Source organism: Synchiropus splendidus, chromosome 10 (assembly GCF_027744825.2).
Source record: "Synchiropus splendidus isolate RoL2022-P1 chromosome 10, RoL_Sspl_1.0, whole genome shotgun sequence".
Classification (NCBI taxonomy): Eukaryota; Metazoa; Chordata; class Actinopteri; order Syngnathiformes; family Callionymidae; genus Synchiropus; species Synchiropus splendidus.
Window position 1 is genome coordinate 18,375,569 of NC_071343.1, and position 19,731 is coordinate 18,395,299.

At 41.9% G+C, this 19,731-nt stretch overlaps 1 protein-coding gene across 2 annotated transcripts in view; it reads right to left on the reverse strand.

Moving 5' to 3' along the window:
* The window catches only part of tmeff2a (transmembrane protein with EGF-like and two follistatin-like domains 2a), a 165,851-nt gene that overhangs the window by 69,293 nt on the left and 76,827 nt on the right, over positions 1 to 19,731 (reverse strand). For both annotated transcript variants that reach the window (XM_053877831.1, XM_053877830.1), the window contains exon 4: positions 16,805 to 16,831. In XM_053877831.1, coding sequence (XP_053733806.1) covers positions 16,805 to 16,831 — 27 coding nt within the window. The remainder of the gene's footprint in view (positions 1 to 16,804; positions 16,832 to 19,731) is intronic.

A 19,731-nucleotide genomic window follows, 5' to 3' on the forward strand; every position in this document is an offset into this window, starting at 1 on the left:
TGCTTCTTTGCATAAGGCTGCCGTGGCATACTGTTCCAGCTCACCATTTAAAACCTCAAATATACCCATGTAAACAAACTATGAATCGTACTGGGCAATCCCAGAGCACAACAACTGTCAAAACACATAACTTCACTACACTCACACACACACATTACGCACAACTGGAGAAATAGCTTTTGCACATGAGCAGAGAGACCAGCAAATAAACAGCTCTCAGATGTTTACTAACAGAGTCTTAAAAGGGCTTTCAAAGCGTGAGAGTCTCATTTGTACTGAAACTGATGTTTGCGTTGGCTCAAGGTTGTTTAGGCTGAGTTAACTGCAGACTTACAGCAATCTGTACAGACAAACTGAGACTTTAATAATATAAATAATCCTAAAAAATAATATTAAATGCCATATGAAAGTCCATTTTAACTGACTAATACACATTTTAATGTATTTCATGTAAAGGACGAATGTGTCACATTTATTAATTTGCATTTCTTCTTTTCAAGTCTTGGCCCCGACCTGCTTGTTCTTTTCGCTGGTCTTTTAAAATGTCCCAATAATTGAAGCCCACCTGCCACGGATCCCGACTTCTCATCCCCTTCATTCTTTGGGCACAAATTGGTCGGCTCACGTCTTCCAGCACAGCTCATGCCCTCTAATGAGCAAGAGATAAAAACGGACACCGGCGTTGAAGTCTGTTGGTCGGTCTGATATTAATTTTCGCAAATTATCAAGACTTAAAAAAGGCAAAAATACTGCAGAGTGATTGATGATTTGTGTAAAATCTGATTCCCTTTTCATCAATAGTCTCACAAATTCCACCGCCTTCCTTTGGTACACAAGTGTAGAGGTTGCTGTTTATAAGCTTATAAGCTTTTGACTTCAATGAAATTGAATTTGTCTCTGTGCCGCCCATTTCTGACAGTTATTTGCCTTCCATCTTCTTCTTGTACTCCACTCTCGGCATATATGATCCGTTAGGATGCACATTAAAAGTAATTCATGAAGGAACTGAGTCGCCCGCTGCGTTCTACAGTGCAGTAAGTGAGAAAAAATAAACAGAGGGCTTCTCGAGGAGTGGGATGGGAAAGCGCTCATTAGCCCTCAGAACTGTGGCCTTGAACAGCAGCGCAAGGAAAAAGTCTTTTTAATAGTGAAATGTTTTCTTTTTTGAGTGTTTTTAGCAACAAGGAGGGAGAATGTATTTGTTCCTTCTCAATGGTTTAAGTTATACTCCACTTTCCCAGGACTGAAACCATACATAGAAGGTAATGAAGCGATCCATTATTCGCCTCAACTGGTTGAAGCCTTGACACTGTTTAAAATGTACTCAAGGTACAGTGGTTCTTGTCCAACACACAGCAATACCTTGCGTGTTTTGCAAGCATCTGACCGCAGCAAGTGATGGGCAAGAGACACTTCACGAAGCAGTGTCTTCACTTTCAGAACCCAGAGGATGGCGCTCTTGCTTTAACAATGGCAAACAATGCTAAGGCTCGCAAAAAGTAAGTCTGACACAGCAAATGCAGTCAGAGATAACAGCAGAAGCAGAGGTGAAAAGGACACAAAGACAAGATTACCACGGATTATACAACAAATTGTCACGGGACGAAGGGACGAGGGAGCTAAAGCTACGTAGGAGGACGTGGTGTAGGACCCAAGTGCAAGTGGTTATAGGCACAGGAGGCAGGAGGGAATTATAAATAATATTTAATAATGAAACAAACTAAAATAGAACAGAAAGCGTCACCGAACCGGGAAGAAACAGAGCAAACGCAGAGTGTAAAAACAGTAATGAAACTAACAGAAGTGCACAAACATTAGTAAAAAGTCAAAACAGAAAGCGTCACCGAACCGGGAGTTAAATGAACTTAAATCACAAATGAAACCGAGAATAAACTACAAAAGAAAACCAAGAAACACACGGCCAACAGCAAGAAACCAAAGACACTAACTCAGGAACCACAGTTAAATCAGACAAATCCAAAATAAGCTAGCTCACCGAACAAGAGACACGAGAACCAGGAGTTGCAACAGGAGCTAGCAAACAGAACAATAAAAGCCGAACACAGGGAGAGACACGAGGACCGTCACCGAACCGGGAGTTAAATGAGCTAGCTGGCATAAGAGACTGAAAACAATGAGAACCAAGAGTTAAATGAACTAGCTGGCAAACAGAACAGGAGCCGAACACAGGGAGAGACACGAGAACCAGGAGTTACCACAGGGGAACGAGAGGAGTCCAAAAAACACAGGAACCAGAGGAAACATCACAGGGAAACATGGAAACACACCGGGACTAGGCGAACTGGCAGGAAACAAACACAACGATCTGGCACACGTTGCTGGAGCCCAGGTGTTCTTGAAGACAGTAATCAGGGGGTAATCGGCTCCAGCCGTGTGCCAAAGGAACAGAGGGAGAGAAGCAAAACCAGGACTCGGAGCCTGGAAGCGGAGCCATGACACAAATCACGTAAAGGCTGTACAAACCCAGAGTTAAAATCATCAGGAAATAGACTACACACTGGGGTATCGGAGACTATTAAATCCCTCCAATTTGCTAATGTACTTCATCGTATGAATGTCGTGATACCAACTGACATTTGTCCTAAGGGCTTGAGTTAAACATTGATACCAACAGAATTGCTCTACACTCCAGTCCTGGAAGGTGCTTTGGACAATCGCCATATCGCACACCCTCCGTGAGTCTCAACATTTACAACTATAGTCAGTACATGTTGACACTCTTGAGACTGTACGATCAAAACTGGGACGCTGATGTTGTGTAGCTACATAAGGTGGAGTGCCACTCTGTACTTCACCATGGCACGCAATGTTTAATGAAGACGACACAGGACATCTACAGAACCAACATACATGTCCACACTGAAGTAAGAGTACCTTAACCCGAAATGATATTGAATGGAAACACATTAGTAAATTCATCGATGAACATACAATTCAGTTCTGATTCACCTTTAATTTAAGCACTAAGAAATTACATCATGGAACACTTGTTACTTTTCATTCTGAATTCAAAGAAAGCTCAGTCTACTGCAGCTAAAATTCCTTTTTAGGCTGCAGTCCATTCTCTTCAATGTTTTAAATAAACCCAGAATAATAATGCGCTTTAGCTTTTCTGAAGACCAAATGGGAAATGGTTTCATTGCTTTTCCTGAGTTCTCCAGTTCTGCTTGATTTTAGAGATCATTGTATTTACCTGTATTTGCTTAAGACTCACATCCATAAAACATTCACAGCGGTGTGGAGCTGTGGCTCTGATCTGAGCTGACTTTGGGCACTTTTTTCATGAATGCATATTAAAGAAAACATGTAACAGAATAGAACTATATATATATATATATATATGTGTGTTATATAAGTGGTGTTAGACATCCACCCAAAAAAAGCGGCAGTCTAACACCACTTTGGGTCATGACCCACCAGCTGAGCGTCCCGGCTGTAGAACTTTTCTTCCGGTTGGATGACTATATACTTTTAAAATCAGACAACACATTTTGGTGTAAAAACAAATAACCAATATTTTAAAAGCCTCTCATCAGTTATGAGTTGTGCTTTTAGGACGTTTAAAACTCAGCAGCTCCACACAACAGGGTGGACACGGTGGACCTCCTCCCATGCCAAAAAGGCTTAATCTGGTTCCTTAAGTGCCGGAATTCCTGTCCTAAATCCAGCACAAATCCTTCCATTACCGGAAATTCAAATCCCTCCAATCTCACTCCTCCAGTCTCCGTCCCAGCCGGCCCTACCCTGGGCCCTAATTTGGAGCAATCTTTCTCGCCTCTCAGCCCGCTCCATCAGCGGACTCTTCCATTATTTCCACGATGGTGGAAAAGAAAAAATGTATATATATATATTCGACAATCAAATCCCTAATGCTGCTGAGACGGAGCCCCCCCCCCTAAAGGTGACCCCACTGTTCTAATCAGCCTCCGCCTGGCTCTTCCTCCACCTCCACTGGTGATTCTGTGGCCGTGGCTTTCTCACTATCCCTCACCACAACAGACGTGCATGCAGTGAGCGCCGGCTGTAGCGCAGGGAGTTTGAATAATAACTTTGGGGTTATGGATGTATTCCTATCTTAAGAGTGCTGCTAGTGAGGAATCTCCAGAGTGAGAGGGTGAGGGAGATTGTGTGGAGATGAAGGGATCTAATGACTTTGCTCTCTTCTCATTTGCAGATCCTATCCCTCGCGGTCTAGATTACAATGTTATCCTGCGTGCCAAAATAAAGGCTTATCTGCCAAGCCTTTCTCATGTGCGCGGCCCGAAACGTGCACTCTGGGAGACGGATCGCTTTAAAAGTGGGCACTATCTATTTAAATCTCCTTTGCCCTTCCTCCCTGGGCTCGCTGAAAAATACGAGTCCGCTCGCGCAACATGTTTGGACTTTTCCAATACATCTCGGGCTCGGTGCATTTGCAAGCCTACAGGATATTCCCCAGCATCATCATATATTAAGAGCACACATTACTGTCCATGAACTGGAGCATCGACTGTAAACAGCAAGCATGAATTAATGTTGGCCATTTTGATCATTCATAACTGAGCGCCTAAGGAAAAAAAATAGCTTGTTTACGCGCTGCAAATCTCTGCTCTTGCTAAGAGGGCGAAACCTTCAATTCTAGTTTGCTTAATTGTGGAATATGTACACCCTGAAAACACCTCACACTCGTTTTATTACAAGGTATTCTCTCATTGTATTTAGTCAATTCAAGACAACTTGAATTTTCAGTCACAATTACACCACTAGAAAGCAGCCGATCACGGCATTTAACATCCAAACTAAGTTCAGTTTACAACTGCATGTAATTGTTTGACTGCATTCATCCTCTTGTCATGAGTTCGGTGTGAAACATGGCTATTGTTTCAGTGCATTCAGTTCCTTTTGTGCTCCTATTTTTATTTCCTTTAATGTGCGTTTTACAGCTCCCTTTTGAGAGCTAGAAAGAGTGAAATGGAAATGTCATCTTTATGACCATGGTGAGGGTCAAAATCTCAATATATTTCCATCATTGTGTGTATGGGAGTATGTACCTTCCATTTCCTTCCAGATCAAAGTAAAGAATTTTACAGCCTAAGATTGCACAGCCCTGAAGGGTTATGTGTTTCCACACTGTTTGACCTTGAAATATTTTACAATTAAAAAGCGTTTTAGCGTAGTGAGTATGAGACCTACAGTCCCTTTTACTTAAGGCCTATTCAAAGCATGAAGGCACGATAGCCAGATAATGCCATTTTCATATGCTTTTTCCCCATTGAACGCCATAAAGATCCTGTTAATCCTTGACCTACAAACACATCTCATCCATCTCTATATAGACTTACACCCAGTCAATTCTACATTATTACTTACTGAAGTTTAGTGATGCTTTAGTGAAGTTAGTGTTTTTTTTGTTTGTTTTTTCCCAGTATTACAATGATATAGCCGCTCTCTACAGATCAATGCTTCTAAAAGTCAGCCACGTCAGTCTTACATTTTAATATGAGGATGACTAATCGCACATAGTTAAGCCTCATGAGAAATTTCCCCAGAGTCGATGTATAAATGTCACTAGTTCAATACTTCTTTAGGCGCACAAAAAGTAAGCACCACCTTCGATCTCTTTAAAGGTTTGTGGACTTAGAGACCATCTATCTCCACAGTTAAATATAAATGTATGTTTAGGTAACAGACCAAAAACTGACACCTACAAAGGACAACAAAACCGCTTGCTTTGAACCCTCAATATTTAAGCATTACAGGGGGCAACACATAAGGCTTTTCAAAATCTATAGAGATTTTTGTTTGTTTGTTTTTTCTATCAGTCTGAACCCCCACACGTGAAGATAAAACCATAGACCCACACACATACATCTTCCTCACCACCTCCAAGCCAGAAAGCTTGTGTGATCACACGTGATAACACAAAGAGGGATCACATCACATCAGAACAGACAGAAAGCACAACTTGCAACATGAAAGTGCATAGGATTGTGGCTTTAAGTTTAGTTGCTACATTCATTTCCATCTCATAAGTCGCGAGCCATCACGTCTCACTACACACATAAAGATTTTGAACATGGGATTAGACATTTTCAGAGACAAAATATCGAGATGATTTCACCCCAAACATAAGGTTTCTTGTTTAAAATAATCTTATAAGTGGCGATAATCGGGTGTCATAAAATCTGCCAACTGGTGGCCCCTGAAAATCTGGACACCGTTTCCTGAAACCTCAACCTGTAAATACGGTGTGATGAAACTTCATCTACCCATTACGAGTGTTTACCATTCTTTGTAGAAGAGATGTTGTGTGTTTCACCCTATTACATCAAAATTTGCGATTCTACCTTTTTGCCTTTCAGTGAAAGGATAGTCATTGTAGGATTTGAAGTGTTCCTCCTGGGGGCATCAATGCAGAGGGCATCACACATTCAACTCCTGCTCTGAAGGACGAGCCTCGCAGGGTTTTGGTATTCAGGTCAGGGCAGTAATGGCTCACTATGGTCAAAGGAGTTCGGTTAAACTCTTGCACTGATTGTCAAACCTTGAACCTATGCAGGAACAACAGCGACACTCCTTTTTAATCTTGTGGACATTGATGCATAATGTCAACTTGATTGAAGCTTAGACTTTTCAGCGAGGCGGGAAGACTATCTGCCCTTCGGCTTTCACCTGCCTATTAGGCCGAAACATATTGGCTAGATAGCCTGCGTCGCTGTGTGTGTGTGTGTGTGTGTCGCGCACGCCACTGTGTGTGTGTGTGTGTGTAGTGTGGAATGACCAAGCAGGACACGCGCACGCGCGCGCAGAGATACACGGGTGGGCTGGCAGTGGCCAACCTTATCGCTCGGCCGCAAAGTGGGAAGATTAGATTACTCACTTCCCTAAACCTCTAACTTGGTTACCATAGCAATAAGAGTGTGACTGGGGCAGCGGCTGCAGAGATGGAGAAAACATGCACCGAGAAAAACGACTCCAGGGCACTCACATATTTCACTTCAATGGCTCACCGTTCTATTCCTTTCTATTTTTCCCGAAGTTCCCAAAGTCGAGCGAGGAAAATGAGGTCACCGCGTGGCCAAGTGCTTTATCCACCATTAGCTTCACATTAGGAATTATTGATAACAGATCAATACCGGTGCAGAGGAGATTATTCTTCATTTTTCACTTGGCTAGTATTGCCTCCAAATCTGGAAGTACGCTGGTCACGCCTGCGACTTCTGATGATCCGCACTATTTCCAGAGTCAATAGCACCAGAGCAAGGTGCGGCTCATATGGCTTTTCTCAGCCCCGCTGCATGAGAACCGACCCAAATCAATTAAAATTGAATTCATAATTGCGCCATAGTTGATTAACTCAAATTAATGAGGTGCTTGCAAAGCCGCGTTGTTGAGGGACTGATCATTAGATTAATTACCCCGATCGCACTATTGTATTTCAATTAATGCAAGCCAGTGTTTATCTTTCCGTTATTCAATATTCAGTGGCGGCAAAATGTGGGTCCTCAAACAGGGAGACGATGGCATTAAAGCAGGTTATAGACAGACAGAACCGCTCAACAACAGGAAGTCATGGAGATGAATCAGAACCAGAATAGTCCACATTCTTGAGAAGACTACTTTCAGAGATTAGCCCGAAATGGAATAGTGAAATAAACCAGTAACCAGTCCCATCCACAGGAGCACTAACCCAAAAACAGTATATCACAGTCTATTGAAACCACTGAATGACCCTAACCCAAAGCCAACGTTCAAACAAAACCATGACAGTTGCTCTACTTTGGTAAACCAACCATGCTTTGGTGAGAAGGGTGATGCATCCTCTGGGAAAAAAAAACCCGGCTTTGTTGCCACAGAATAGCTATGAGAAGACTTATGGAAATTGGTTTGACAGTCACCAGTCTGTGAGACTCATGTCGTCTTGCGTCACGGACAGGAACAACAACGTGAGAAGCCTGACAAGCAGAGGCTTGAGGAAGTGCTCAGGGATGATGTGACTCTGGCTCATTGACGCTCTTGACCATGAAACGTACAAGAAAATGAATACATTCAAAACCTCCTGGGACCCTGGGTCCTCATAAGAGGACAATATACGTCCGCCTTTCAGCATCATGATGCTTATGTTTTCTTTTTAAACTTTGGCCAATCTGCTGGGGGGATGAAGACGTGAAGATGTGTAGGAGTCTGAGGGGGCACGAGGAGTGGATGGTCCTTATGGTCTACCTTAAAAGATGGGGTCCTGCTCAATCGACGTTAACAGGGCCCGGACTGTGCGCGTCACACTTCACTACCTGTTAACAAAACATTGGGATTTCACCTGGGAAACCACAGGGTAACTAGGGGGGACTTATGTGGCTTTAGCACTGGGGAGAATCCTGAACAAGTCCAAGGGTTCTAGAGCAGCTACCAAGCAAAAACATGCCATCCAAATTTTAAAAACTATTTCTAAAAGCTAAACTAAAAGATGTTTCTGTAGAACGACAATATGTACTGATTGTAAGTCCTTTTTATCTCCAGAATTAAAAAAAAAAGTCTCTGACGGATGCGAACCTACTTTCTGCTCCATTTTCGATTCCGCTTGTTTATTCTGGTGATGGATGCAAATCGAATCAGCTGCATTAACATTTGCTCTTTTTTTAAACAACACAAAACAGTATAATTAAGTGCAAGGGTGAAGGAGTGCTATAATTAGGTAGAGTGAAATTTAGCTCAACTCCTTATTAAGACAGCAGAATTCAGGAACAAGTGCGGCCGACTCCTCATCATCTGGATGACCTTACCAGCCGGAGTCAGCGTGTGCGGCTGGGGACGACTGTCTCCGACACTCGGACCCTCAACATTGGGTCTCCACAGGGCTGTGTTCTCTCTCCATGGCTCTTCTCTCTGTACACTAACTGCTGCACCTCCAGCCACGAGTCCGTGAAGCTGATCAAGTTTGCGGATGACACCACCACCATCGGGCTCATCTCAGATGGAGATGAGTCGGCTTACAGGAGGGAGGTAGAGCGGCTGGTGTCCTGGTGCAGCCACAACAACCTGGAGCTCAACACCCAGAAGACAGTGGAGATTGTCATAGACTTCAGGAGAGTCACAGTTTCTCTGACCCCTCTCATGCTGGCTGGTTTACCCATTCCTATTGTGGACTCCTTCTGCTTCCTAGGAACCACCATCACTGAGGACCTCAAATGGGAGCCAACCATCAGGTCCCTCATCACGAAGGCCCAGCAGAGAATGTTCTTCCTGAGGCAGCTACGTGCAGGTTGGATCTGTTGTTGGACTGTTCTGTCAGACAGCTGTATTGTTCCTTCCTGGTTGGGTGTTTCTGGCATGTCCAACAAAGACTGCCACAAGTACAAGTCAGAGAGATCAGAGAGTTGAGGGGAAACTCCATCACACAACGTTGCAGCAATGTTTGACAGAGTCAACAAACTGGATCTTTGCTGAGAAGTCTGACAAGGAAAAAACAGTTTTAAAAAATGTGATACATTCCTTGGAATTACTAGAAGGTCATTTCAGCTCAGGTCGAAAATCTCAGGGACTGTGAGGGAGGCTAGACTCCCTAGATGGTTGGGACTCGTAGACTGCAGGAACAGGGAACATGCTGGACAAAAAAACGTTAAAGTGGAAGTCACAGGCAAAAGAGGAAGAGGAAGAAAACCATTGAGGTTCAACGATAAAATAAAGGATGACAAGAATATGTAGGACTGGTGCGACCAGTAGATGGTCAAATACTTGAGGTCAATATCAGCTAGTTTGGAGTCTACGCAGCAAGTTTAGTGCAGTTTAATAAAAAGTAGGATCAGGATTTCTACCTATGACAGGACCCTGAGCAAGGGCAGAACAGTCTTAACCTTTCATTCCTTGAATCCGATATTGATTGTTGCTTCACTAGTTAGTCTACCTTTAAGGGGAAAAGAGAATAGAAGCACATGAGCGTAGATAAGAAATGACAATGACACAAAGACTCGGCTGAATTATAGACTCCAGTGGAAACAGGACTGTTTGCTGTAATGGCAGTTCGCACAAAGCTGCTTCTCCCATCCCCGCTCCCCGGGACTCACAATGGTCTCTATTTTTGAACAATTTCCCCACAAAAACAACCGCGATAAGTAACAGGACACTGTTTTCACCTTGACAAAGCACTTAATTTAGATAAGCGCTTCCCTCAGAGACCTCTGTTAAATAAGGTCACGTTAATAATGCCAGCAGGCCACAGTGTGTGACAGAGTTTCAATCTTTGACGTTCACGCCGAGTTCTAACTGGTTCTGTTAAGGGTTGAACTAGCGTGGAATTTCAGAGAAGCTATTTAACATTTTATTGAGAAAGCCACACAGCATATTTGAGCTTGGAATGTGCTGCAAAATGGAGTTAATGACAAATATATTGTTGTATAAAATTCTGAATATGATTTCCTCCATCACCCTCCACTGTCATGCTATAGTCATATTTCTTGCTGCTTTGCATTCTTATTAAATTTAACATGTATTTTTAACATTTAACATTTAACATATTTGAATATATTTAGGCTATGTATTAGAACACACCATGTGTTTCTTGAGCTAACTTTTGTTCATAACTTCATAATATCATGTGCTGTTTATTATGCAGAAACAGGAATCTTACTGTCAGAAATCAGGGCCAAAAGCAAAATATTTTGAGTGCATCCTTTGTATTATTATTATTATTTTTATTATTATTTTAATTAAAAAGTTTTGCCATGTTTCCAGGTCATATCAGGAGTTTTTATGATTGTCTTTCGGTATTTTCCCCCAATAACAAAAAGCACGATATTTTCATGCTTAGTTTCCATGATTCAGTTGTGGTTTTATTGAATTTTCTGTATCTGACGTGCCCCTGTGGGGAAAACTAAATGTCTGGTCCTGCTCTGAACAACGGTGCATTCATGCTCGCCTCTGTTCGGAAATAAAAAAACTTTGTACAATAACTTTTCATGCATTGAATAACATGTTTTTCTCGTGTGTGGATGACTAAAAAAATTCTCACGAAATTTGAGATCCTGCATGGGAAATATTTCCAGAACCATCAAATATGAATGTTTTGCGAGAGCCACTTCAAACTGAACCCGACTCACCACACAGACAAAAACACGAACGACGGTCGGATGAGTATGTCCTATTACTGGAACAGCAAATATTACACACCTTATCTTAGTCTGATATTTGTACTTGGCTCTTAAATGACCATGAATCCTCTTAAAAGCACGTTGGACACTTATGGTAGAGGCTGCCAAAGTCCTTTATTAACCTCCTGCCCCGGGCAAATTATTCCATTTTCTCCACTGCAGCTGTAAGAAATCAAAATCAAATTGTGCTCCTCAGCTTTTATCTCTCTCCGCAAAGCGGAACTGGATAAAGGCTAAAAATATATCCGTTCAAAGATCGCTGCAACCCAAATAAATCTTCCAACTTTACTGCTTTGGTCCTGCTTCCCCCTTTCAGGACCATGTGAGTGCAATTCAATTTCCCCACAGTACAATTTGATTTGGACAAATGTCGGATTCTGACTAAAGGAGCCATGTGACCAGAGTTGTGTCCTGAGGGCAATTCCCTGCACAGTTGACTTGTGTTCTTATTTATCAGAGGAAAAAAAGCAGAAAAGTCCACTAGAGCTCAGCCTCACGTGCTAGAATGCTCCCTGGTACACACGCAGACAAGTGATAAAAACCACAGCCGTGCCTGCGCTTTATGCCGGTAAATTTATCAGCGGTCATGAAAACACATTTGACTTTTACCACGGTTGCTCTCTATTACTAGATCTTCAAGAGGTGTCTTTTTACAACCACTTTCTTTAACCTTCTCCCTGGAACATAAAACACCAGCAGCTCTTTCTTCTGCTTTATCTCTCCATCTGACCTCCTCAATGATTCCATCTATACAGACTGTGTTTGTGGTCGTCCTCATCCTCTCCTTGGCCTCTTCTTTCCTTCCCGTCCTTCCTCTGCATTAATAACCTCGTCCGCCCCAAGCTACTTTTTCTTAATAGCCTTTTTTTTTTGGCTAAAAAATGATCGATTCCTCAAATGTATCTGACAGGACAAACTGAGGTTGTGAAAAAAAGAGCATTGACACTAAATCATAAGGGCCGTGGCGCTTTGTAATGACTCTTTGATGAATCATTGTTTCTGCCTCATGTTTAATGGTTATTTTATGTGCACTATTGTGTCCCTGCGGATTAGAAACATGACAGAGGTTGGAATAATTCATCGAAGAAAAAAAAAAAGCTTTGTTTTTAAAACATTTTTCGGATTACTAAACAAAATTTCAGATTTTTATTTGTATTGTCAAAGAAAATACTTTCCCATCTTTGAGAGGAAAACAGGCAAATAATGAAACAAAATGTCTCTGAAAATGGGCATTTTCTTCACAAGACAATTTTCCAGGAAGGTGGGAATTCATTAAACTAGGGTTGCTTTTATTATAATAAAAAATATGAATCATTTTTAGAACAGAATCCTCTATTAATGATCTAATTCAATACTATAAACTTGATCTAGCACATTTAAGCACTTGAATGTTGGATGACATGAAGAAACTGTTATAAAGTTGTTGAATGAAATGAGTGTTATGGTCACTGAGCAGTTTCAACTCTGCAATGAATTTACATTTATAATTTATTTGAATGTATCGTGTGACAACTGGAATAATGGAGTCTAAAAATAGAAGCCTTGAATCGGTTAAATTATTGAAATGAAATGAAAGGTTTCCACTCTATAACAATCACAAAAAAACAATTACATGTTTCCACATCTTTTCCCATCTGCTATTTTCAAAAAGAAGTGCACCTTGAAGATGGAGCCATTCATGTCTAGCCCGTGCATGGCAGTATATTAGTGTGCTTCCGCTAAAAAACCCAAAAGGAATCGGCATCATAAAACCTGATTGGAGCAACAGCAACTTAGTATTGGGTTTGTGATTGGCCTTTGACTGTCTGCCGATTATTTCATGTTTTTATTTCCAAAAAGCTTTGTCCAGATGAAGATGCAAAACTGGTAGTCATAGCTTTTCAACACTGCATTCAGGCGTATGAAGTGAACCTTTCGCCTTTATAGAATTTGTATCGAAATGAAATACGTCCAAGACACGTCTTTGAAATGGATATATAGTAGGTGGATTCATGCCAGCCTCACTTTATTGTTACTAAGGAAGTGGAATACCAAAACACTTCTTCGTGTCAAGGGAACCAACATGCTTCAAGGCATAAGGAAAAAATATTAAAAATAAAGCCCATTGCTAGAGTCCAAGGAGGGATAAAAAGGCTGCCAGGCAAGGCGTACTCTACACCACCTGACCTCACCACCAAATATTTATCTGACAGGAAATTTGGAGGGAGGAATAAACTTTTCTCTCAAGGTTCTTCTTATGAGGCTGATAAGAACATTTGGTGAAGGTCAAGGTTGTCGCTGCAAAGCTATCGCTCCAACATCCCTTACAATGGCACAAAAAGATAACCTTTCACTGCACACACATGTTGGATCTTCCACAACACAAACACTTTTTTTAAAGCACTATTATCTATCATTTTGTGTTGGGAAATCATGTCATATCAAATATTCAGCTTGCTTTTCAGTGAGACCATCATAATTTAAGATGTCATGATGACTCCACTTCTGATGTGACTTGTCTGGTACTTACTTCGTGACTTAGACCGACCTTCTTTGAACTTGTTGGACAGCCCAATGAAGCACAGCCTACAGCGTGAAGAAATGCCGAGGCCGGGCTGCATCACCCAGTTGTGTTGTAGTCAAGGTGACCAAACTGGAAACCAAGTCAAGACCAATACCAGAGGATACAGAGACCAAGTCCAACAGCTAGACTTTGCAGGCCCGAGTCAAGACCAAGACCAATGAGACCAATAAATGCCTATGCTTCTGAATCCAGTTTGATTTAGGTCACATGCTCCCTCACTGGTCTTGGTCTCGACTTACTCTCGGGCCCTCAAAATATTGGTGTTGTGCTTGGTCTTGGTCTGCAATAGTTAGATGGTCTCCACGACAACACCCTGAGACGCATAAGTCCACTCCTTAAGAATGAGAATGTGCCGCGAAATCATTGCAAAGCATTGTTCGGCCATCGGTCATTTTAAAGCAATGGGAGAAGTGGACGACTCTTATCTGGAACAAGGCTAAGAGGTGAGGTGTCATTGCCCCTCCCACCAACCTGTGAATGCGTCACACCTCATCATCTACACCTGTCGACTGAAGGACTTTGCTACACTCTCATGGCTTGTTCTCAGTCTGCACTTGCATCCACAGTTTCTGACGTTGCCACACTAAGTTCACTTTCTACCCACAGACTGGAAATCCTCTGACTAATGTGCCACATCAGCGACAGATTCTGCTTCTAACCATTCAGAACTTGCTGTAATTATTACAATAGGACCAACAATAGATACTCACATAGTACTGTTCATGTCTTTGTCAATAAAACGGTTGAACCAAAAAGTCTGGAACAAAACCAGTGTAGTAAGAAATATTTTCGATGACTCTAACTCACTTTGAGTTCAGTTTGTGAAGTTGACACACACTCTAGTTTCTGTGACAACAAAATTCTATTTTTGATAGAAGTTATACAACCATGAGAAACATTACTAAGTGCTGTAGAAAACATGATTTTCTTCCATGAACAATCCTCCTGAGTCATGTTTGACACACAAGGCACGGTGAGTTCACCAGCTTTTCTCCACTACTCCTATCACTGCAGGAAACATACGGCCAAAAGATACACTAGCAGTGAACTTATGTTGGCTGGATTTGGATAATAACATGTTAATGTAAGGAACAGACCGCGATCATGGTCACATATGAAAGAAACAAAACATGTTTGTCCAGTTTGGGCTTATCTTGTTTTTCCTTCTCTGCTGCCTCTTATCACTTCTCCCCTTCTCTGTTTCCTCAGCCCTGTTATCATTTTTCCCACTTTCCCCTGGCCATTTCTTTATCCCTGAAGCGCCAGCCTCTGTTTTGCACCACTTTCATTTCCGCTCATTCTTCCACTTTCTTTATTCTGGAGCTGCTTACTAATCTGTGGTTCCAATCTCTGTCTCATATATAGTTGGTGACACTCCTTGCGCGAGTGTTAATGAAGGAGCTGCATGAGCAAGCGCAGCGGATGACTCAGGGACAAGAGTAAATAAATGCATGAGGGAAATCAGATGGCTTTGACAACAACTCAAGATCATTTCGATGGCTCCCTGATTTCTAAATCCCCATCACCGACAACCCTTATCTGCTTGCCATAGTTAGACAGATATTAAGACACAAACAGCCTTTTGAAAGAATAGCAATCTTCGAGTCATCTTTAAACATGTGTCTCCTGCGGCGTAATGATGCGTGGCGTTTTGCAACTCTATCTCATTCCTCCCAGTCAGCCTGTGGGCAAGAGTCGAATTAAAGCAGGCATTTCCAATAATTACCAAGAAAAAAGGCAAATCATTGGATTTTAAATGGTCCTTTACTGAAGTCACATGATTCAGGGCTCCAACTTAACATCTTAACCATGGAGTAGTATGCTTGGGTTTTCTTAACTGTACGTAAAATGACTCCCCAACTCTTCAACTTTTCCTCCCACTGATGATCAAGTTTAGCAAGAATTGCTAAGGTTGAATTGCAATCCAAGGTTGGTTTGCAGTGACAATATTGTCAACTTTAAATCTGTCACAAGCAACACATTCACACCCTTGATGCATGAAATCACAACTATTTTTAAGTTGTGATTTTCAAGTGGACTTCAGTGTCTGAGTGTGACGCAGAAGTAAGACGTCTGCGTGGCATACGAATGTCACATCCACGTCATTTCCTACAGTATTGTCATGGGAGCGCATCAAGGAAAAGACAGATTTAAAATGGGGTTAAGGTTAAGCCACAAGGTTTCACTCCTTTCTCACTTCAGCCATTTATGTCATTTGGTATATATGGCACCTGAAATGATGGTTCCACCATCCACATTAGGTGTTATGTGCATCAGATCACACCAAAATAAAAGTGGAAACAAGAGATTCTAACTCCAGCATCATGTGGGAGGGGAAACATTTCAATCTATTGAAATGCTTTTGCTACTAAATGTAATGCAGAAAACTGACTTCCGCATCAATTTTGGACGGCCATGCCAACAGGTGCAAAATTTTAAGAGGCTGCTGCTCAGGACGGAAGAAAAGGCAGGCATCACCAAAAATATTATTATTGTTGGGTCAGTTCAACACTGAACTAGCCAGCTTTAATTGTGTACTGTGACAAAAATATGTCTAAACTATGGAGGAGAATGGGGGAGTGGGCGGGGCTTGTGAGTGCAGTGACACAGGTCGGGGTACAACTCTCACCCAAATAAATCAGACATTGAAATACATCAGAGTAACTTTTTTTCTGTGATTTAAGAATGAAAAAAAGGTATTAGAAGTGACACTTTTCTCATGCAAAAAAAATAAAATAAATAATAATAATAATAATAACGGTGGACTTTGAGTAGCATTGTGAATATCCCTGGTCCTTGCCAAACCCTGTGATATTGAGAGCATGAATTATATCCTTACCCCGCAGCCAACAAAGCAGCCAGTGCAACAATAAGCACCAGTCCTCTGGCAACTTTGCCATCATCTCCAAACTTTTCTCTGCACTTTTCTGAACTCACACCATAGTCAATAAGCTAGCAGGTCACGGTGCCCCGCCGCCACGCGGCAAGGCTCATTTTCAGCGGGGGTGGAGCGCAAGCAAGGAAACGGCAAACATTAAATAACTCTGCATGTCTAGCAGGAGCAGGAGAGGAGGCGAGGGGAGAGAAAGCAGCTTACCATCATCTCCTGATCCTGATCCGGCATCTGCGGAGCAAACAAACACAATTATTAAACAGACGCTGGCACTGGCAGACATTGGCAGGAGATGTGCTGGTGAAGACATGTATATATTCAGCTGTCCTAAGTTTTGCTGTGATGGTGAGAGAGTCTGGAGGGTAAGATTACGATTCCTGTGATGATAGCACACTCAACTCCTGACCTTTCATGGTTAACCCGACTGATCCACCACCCAACCGGTGTCCAACTGCTTCTACTCTTGTGGCTTTTCATCTAAATCCGTGGAAAGCTCCTTGAGACACATGAAGCAGAGAAAGCAGATCCTCACTACCTGTTAAGTGGAGACTGATGTGCTCTAAAAAAGCTGCTGTGAAACTTGAGCTCCACTACAAAGTCAACTGCTGATGACCACAGATAGAGAATGTGCGCAGTGACTCAGAGGATTCTGAGAGATAACAGCTCAGCTCAGGCCACTTCAGCTGCTGCCATACGGAGGAAAAGCAGAACATTTAGCTAGAGCCTACTGCTTCTCACAGGACCTTTTCTTTAAAGGAGAACATCAGTTTGAATTCTCCAACATTCCCAGGAACTCACTCAAGCATGACGGAAAGACCAGGGAGGCGTACCGAATCCTGTACTTCAAATGGTACCGCCGAACACATAAAATCACAACCTTGTGACTGTGAGAGGGAGGATGAGCTGGTGACTTTCCATGCCAGACCTGGAAACACAATTGCAGGCACCAAAGCGTAATGAAATCGGAAGCTACTGCTTGTTCATTCCACAGTTTGCTGTTAGCCACACAAGCATTTAGCTGCACCAAAGTTGAAAAGAGTTTTACAAACACGTCCGCTGCATGGGATTAATTCCTGGTATGTATTCGGTATCTGCGGTATGCTGGTCTGTTAGAGCCCAACCCACCCTCACTAACATGGCGTTATATATTGATGTTGGGAAAGTGCACTTCAGCGTCCTATAGTGACGCCGAAGGAAGCCATTAGCGCTACAAATTGACAATTGAAGCACATTCCCCTATCCCTGGCATTTCCTGACACCACATGTAGCCTTATGGCAAACCTTAACCTCAACCTCCTATCACTCAACATGTCACTTTCTCACTTGCAACTTTGTCAGTGAGGAAGATAGCCATATTAGCGGCTATATAAGACGAAGGGAAGAGAAATTCCAAACATCGCCTAAGTCTGGAACAGAATGGGGTGAAAACACAAGCAAACTGAGTGTTTACATGGAGGAGGCTATGGTCCATCCAGACCAGAACCTCCCGTCACAGGAACAGCTTCTTCCCCTCGGCCGTCAGACAGTTGAATTTGTGATCAGCCTTTGTTGTTTATTTTATTTTATCCCAAACCACTGTCCTAGTTGGAGGGATCCCCACTGACCATGGCAATAAATTTGACAAATTTGAAATTTAAAAACAGTTGAATGTCATATAATATAGAGATTGAAAAATAAATGTTTTAATTATAAAATAACATTTCATCATTTTAAAAACTATCATTTATTACCATGCAAAAGCACTGGAAATGAGTACCAGTGACTCCAGGGTACTGTAGTGGTTCAAATGTGAAAGGTTATTTGTGGCTTCATTTGCACCACTTAAATAAATAAATCAATAAATGCATTGTTAACGTTTATACAGACAATTCCTTCAGTGTAGACGACTGACTCACTCTACTTTACTTTACTTGAGGCTAATTTGTGATAAACAAATGACTCAAAACCCTCACAACCCAACATGAGCAGTGAACTAATAATTTCAATGGGATTAAAAAAAAACATCCTGAAACATAATATTCACTCAGGTAAATGACTCAGCACCGAAGTTAAAATAATGAGATTTTTCGTATCAGGGTTAAGGTCAAAATGAGAATACGGCAGCGATGCCATGAAACGATTTCCATTTATGTTTTGATGGGAAAAACAAAAATCAATCCAACAATTCAAGCTCCCGTCAATGCTTCTGCTTTGAACCTGCAGAAGTTCGTTGACCTTCCAACATGTGGGACATAAAATGTGCAGCGTTTCATGAAAAGGCTCAGTTTGAGGGATCAAGTCGAAGCCCGGAGACGCTTGTGGGAGATCGATGAAAACCTTTTGTATCATTCCATGCTTAGTGGTCCGAAGCCAGTGAAAGTGGCAGGAGAAAAAAAAACTAAATGGCAAAAGGGAGCCGGGCACAAACAGACTTTTCTGCTCCCTGTCTGCCAAGCCAAGAGTCATTGAAGAGATGCATGACACTGGCTTTATTTCGAAAGGCTCTAAAGAGCTGAGAAATAATTCAAAGATAACAGATACTTCAAGAGATTCTGATTTGGCAGAAAGAACAGCAGACAGAAAAACACACTTGAGGTCAGGTTTGAAAACCCACTTTGCTTCTATATTACATGACACGAAATGGATTTCAGGTACTCTGTCGCTCTGTTGTCCTGAAGCTTGAAACATACTGAACAGGGATTCCTGGATGACCAAATATTTATTCTGTAGATTAAAAAAAAACCCAAAACACTCCAATGAATGAATCAGACTAAGGTCGTTTCTTGTTTCTAACCAATGCAATCTTTTTTCCTGAAACCATAGTACCACATCTACATCGCCTTCAAGCTGTAACTCACAATGAGCGAGAGGCAAACAGTGAAAAAACAGGTCTTCTCGATCACAACAGAAGAACATGAAATCGTAAACTACCAGTTAGGGGTCACTCTGGGTCTATTCTGAATGTATGCCCCGCTCCATTTAATAAAACAAACCCTGAGAAAATTTCACTGTCTAACTACTGTTAGACTAGCGTTTTCAGGATTATAACCATGTTGAAGCTGAACTAAAACAAGGAACCAAAGTCTCTCAGATTGTCTTCACTCTTTTCTTCAACACATTCTCACTTCTGAGTCGAAAGAAACTGATCATCG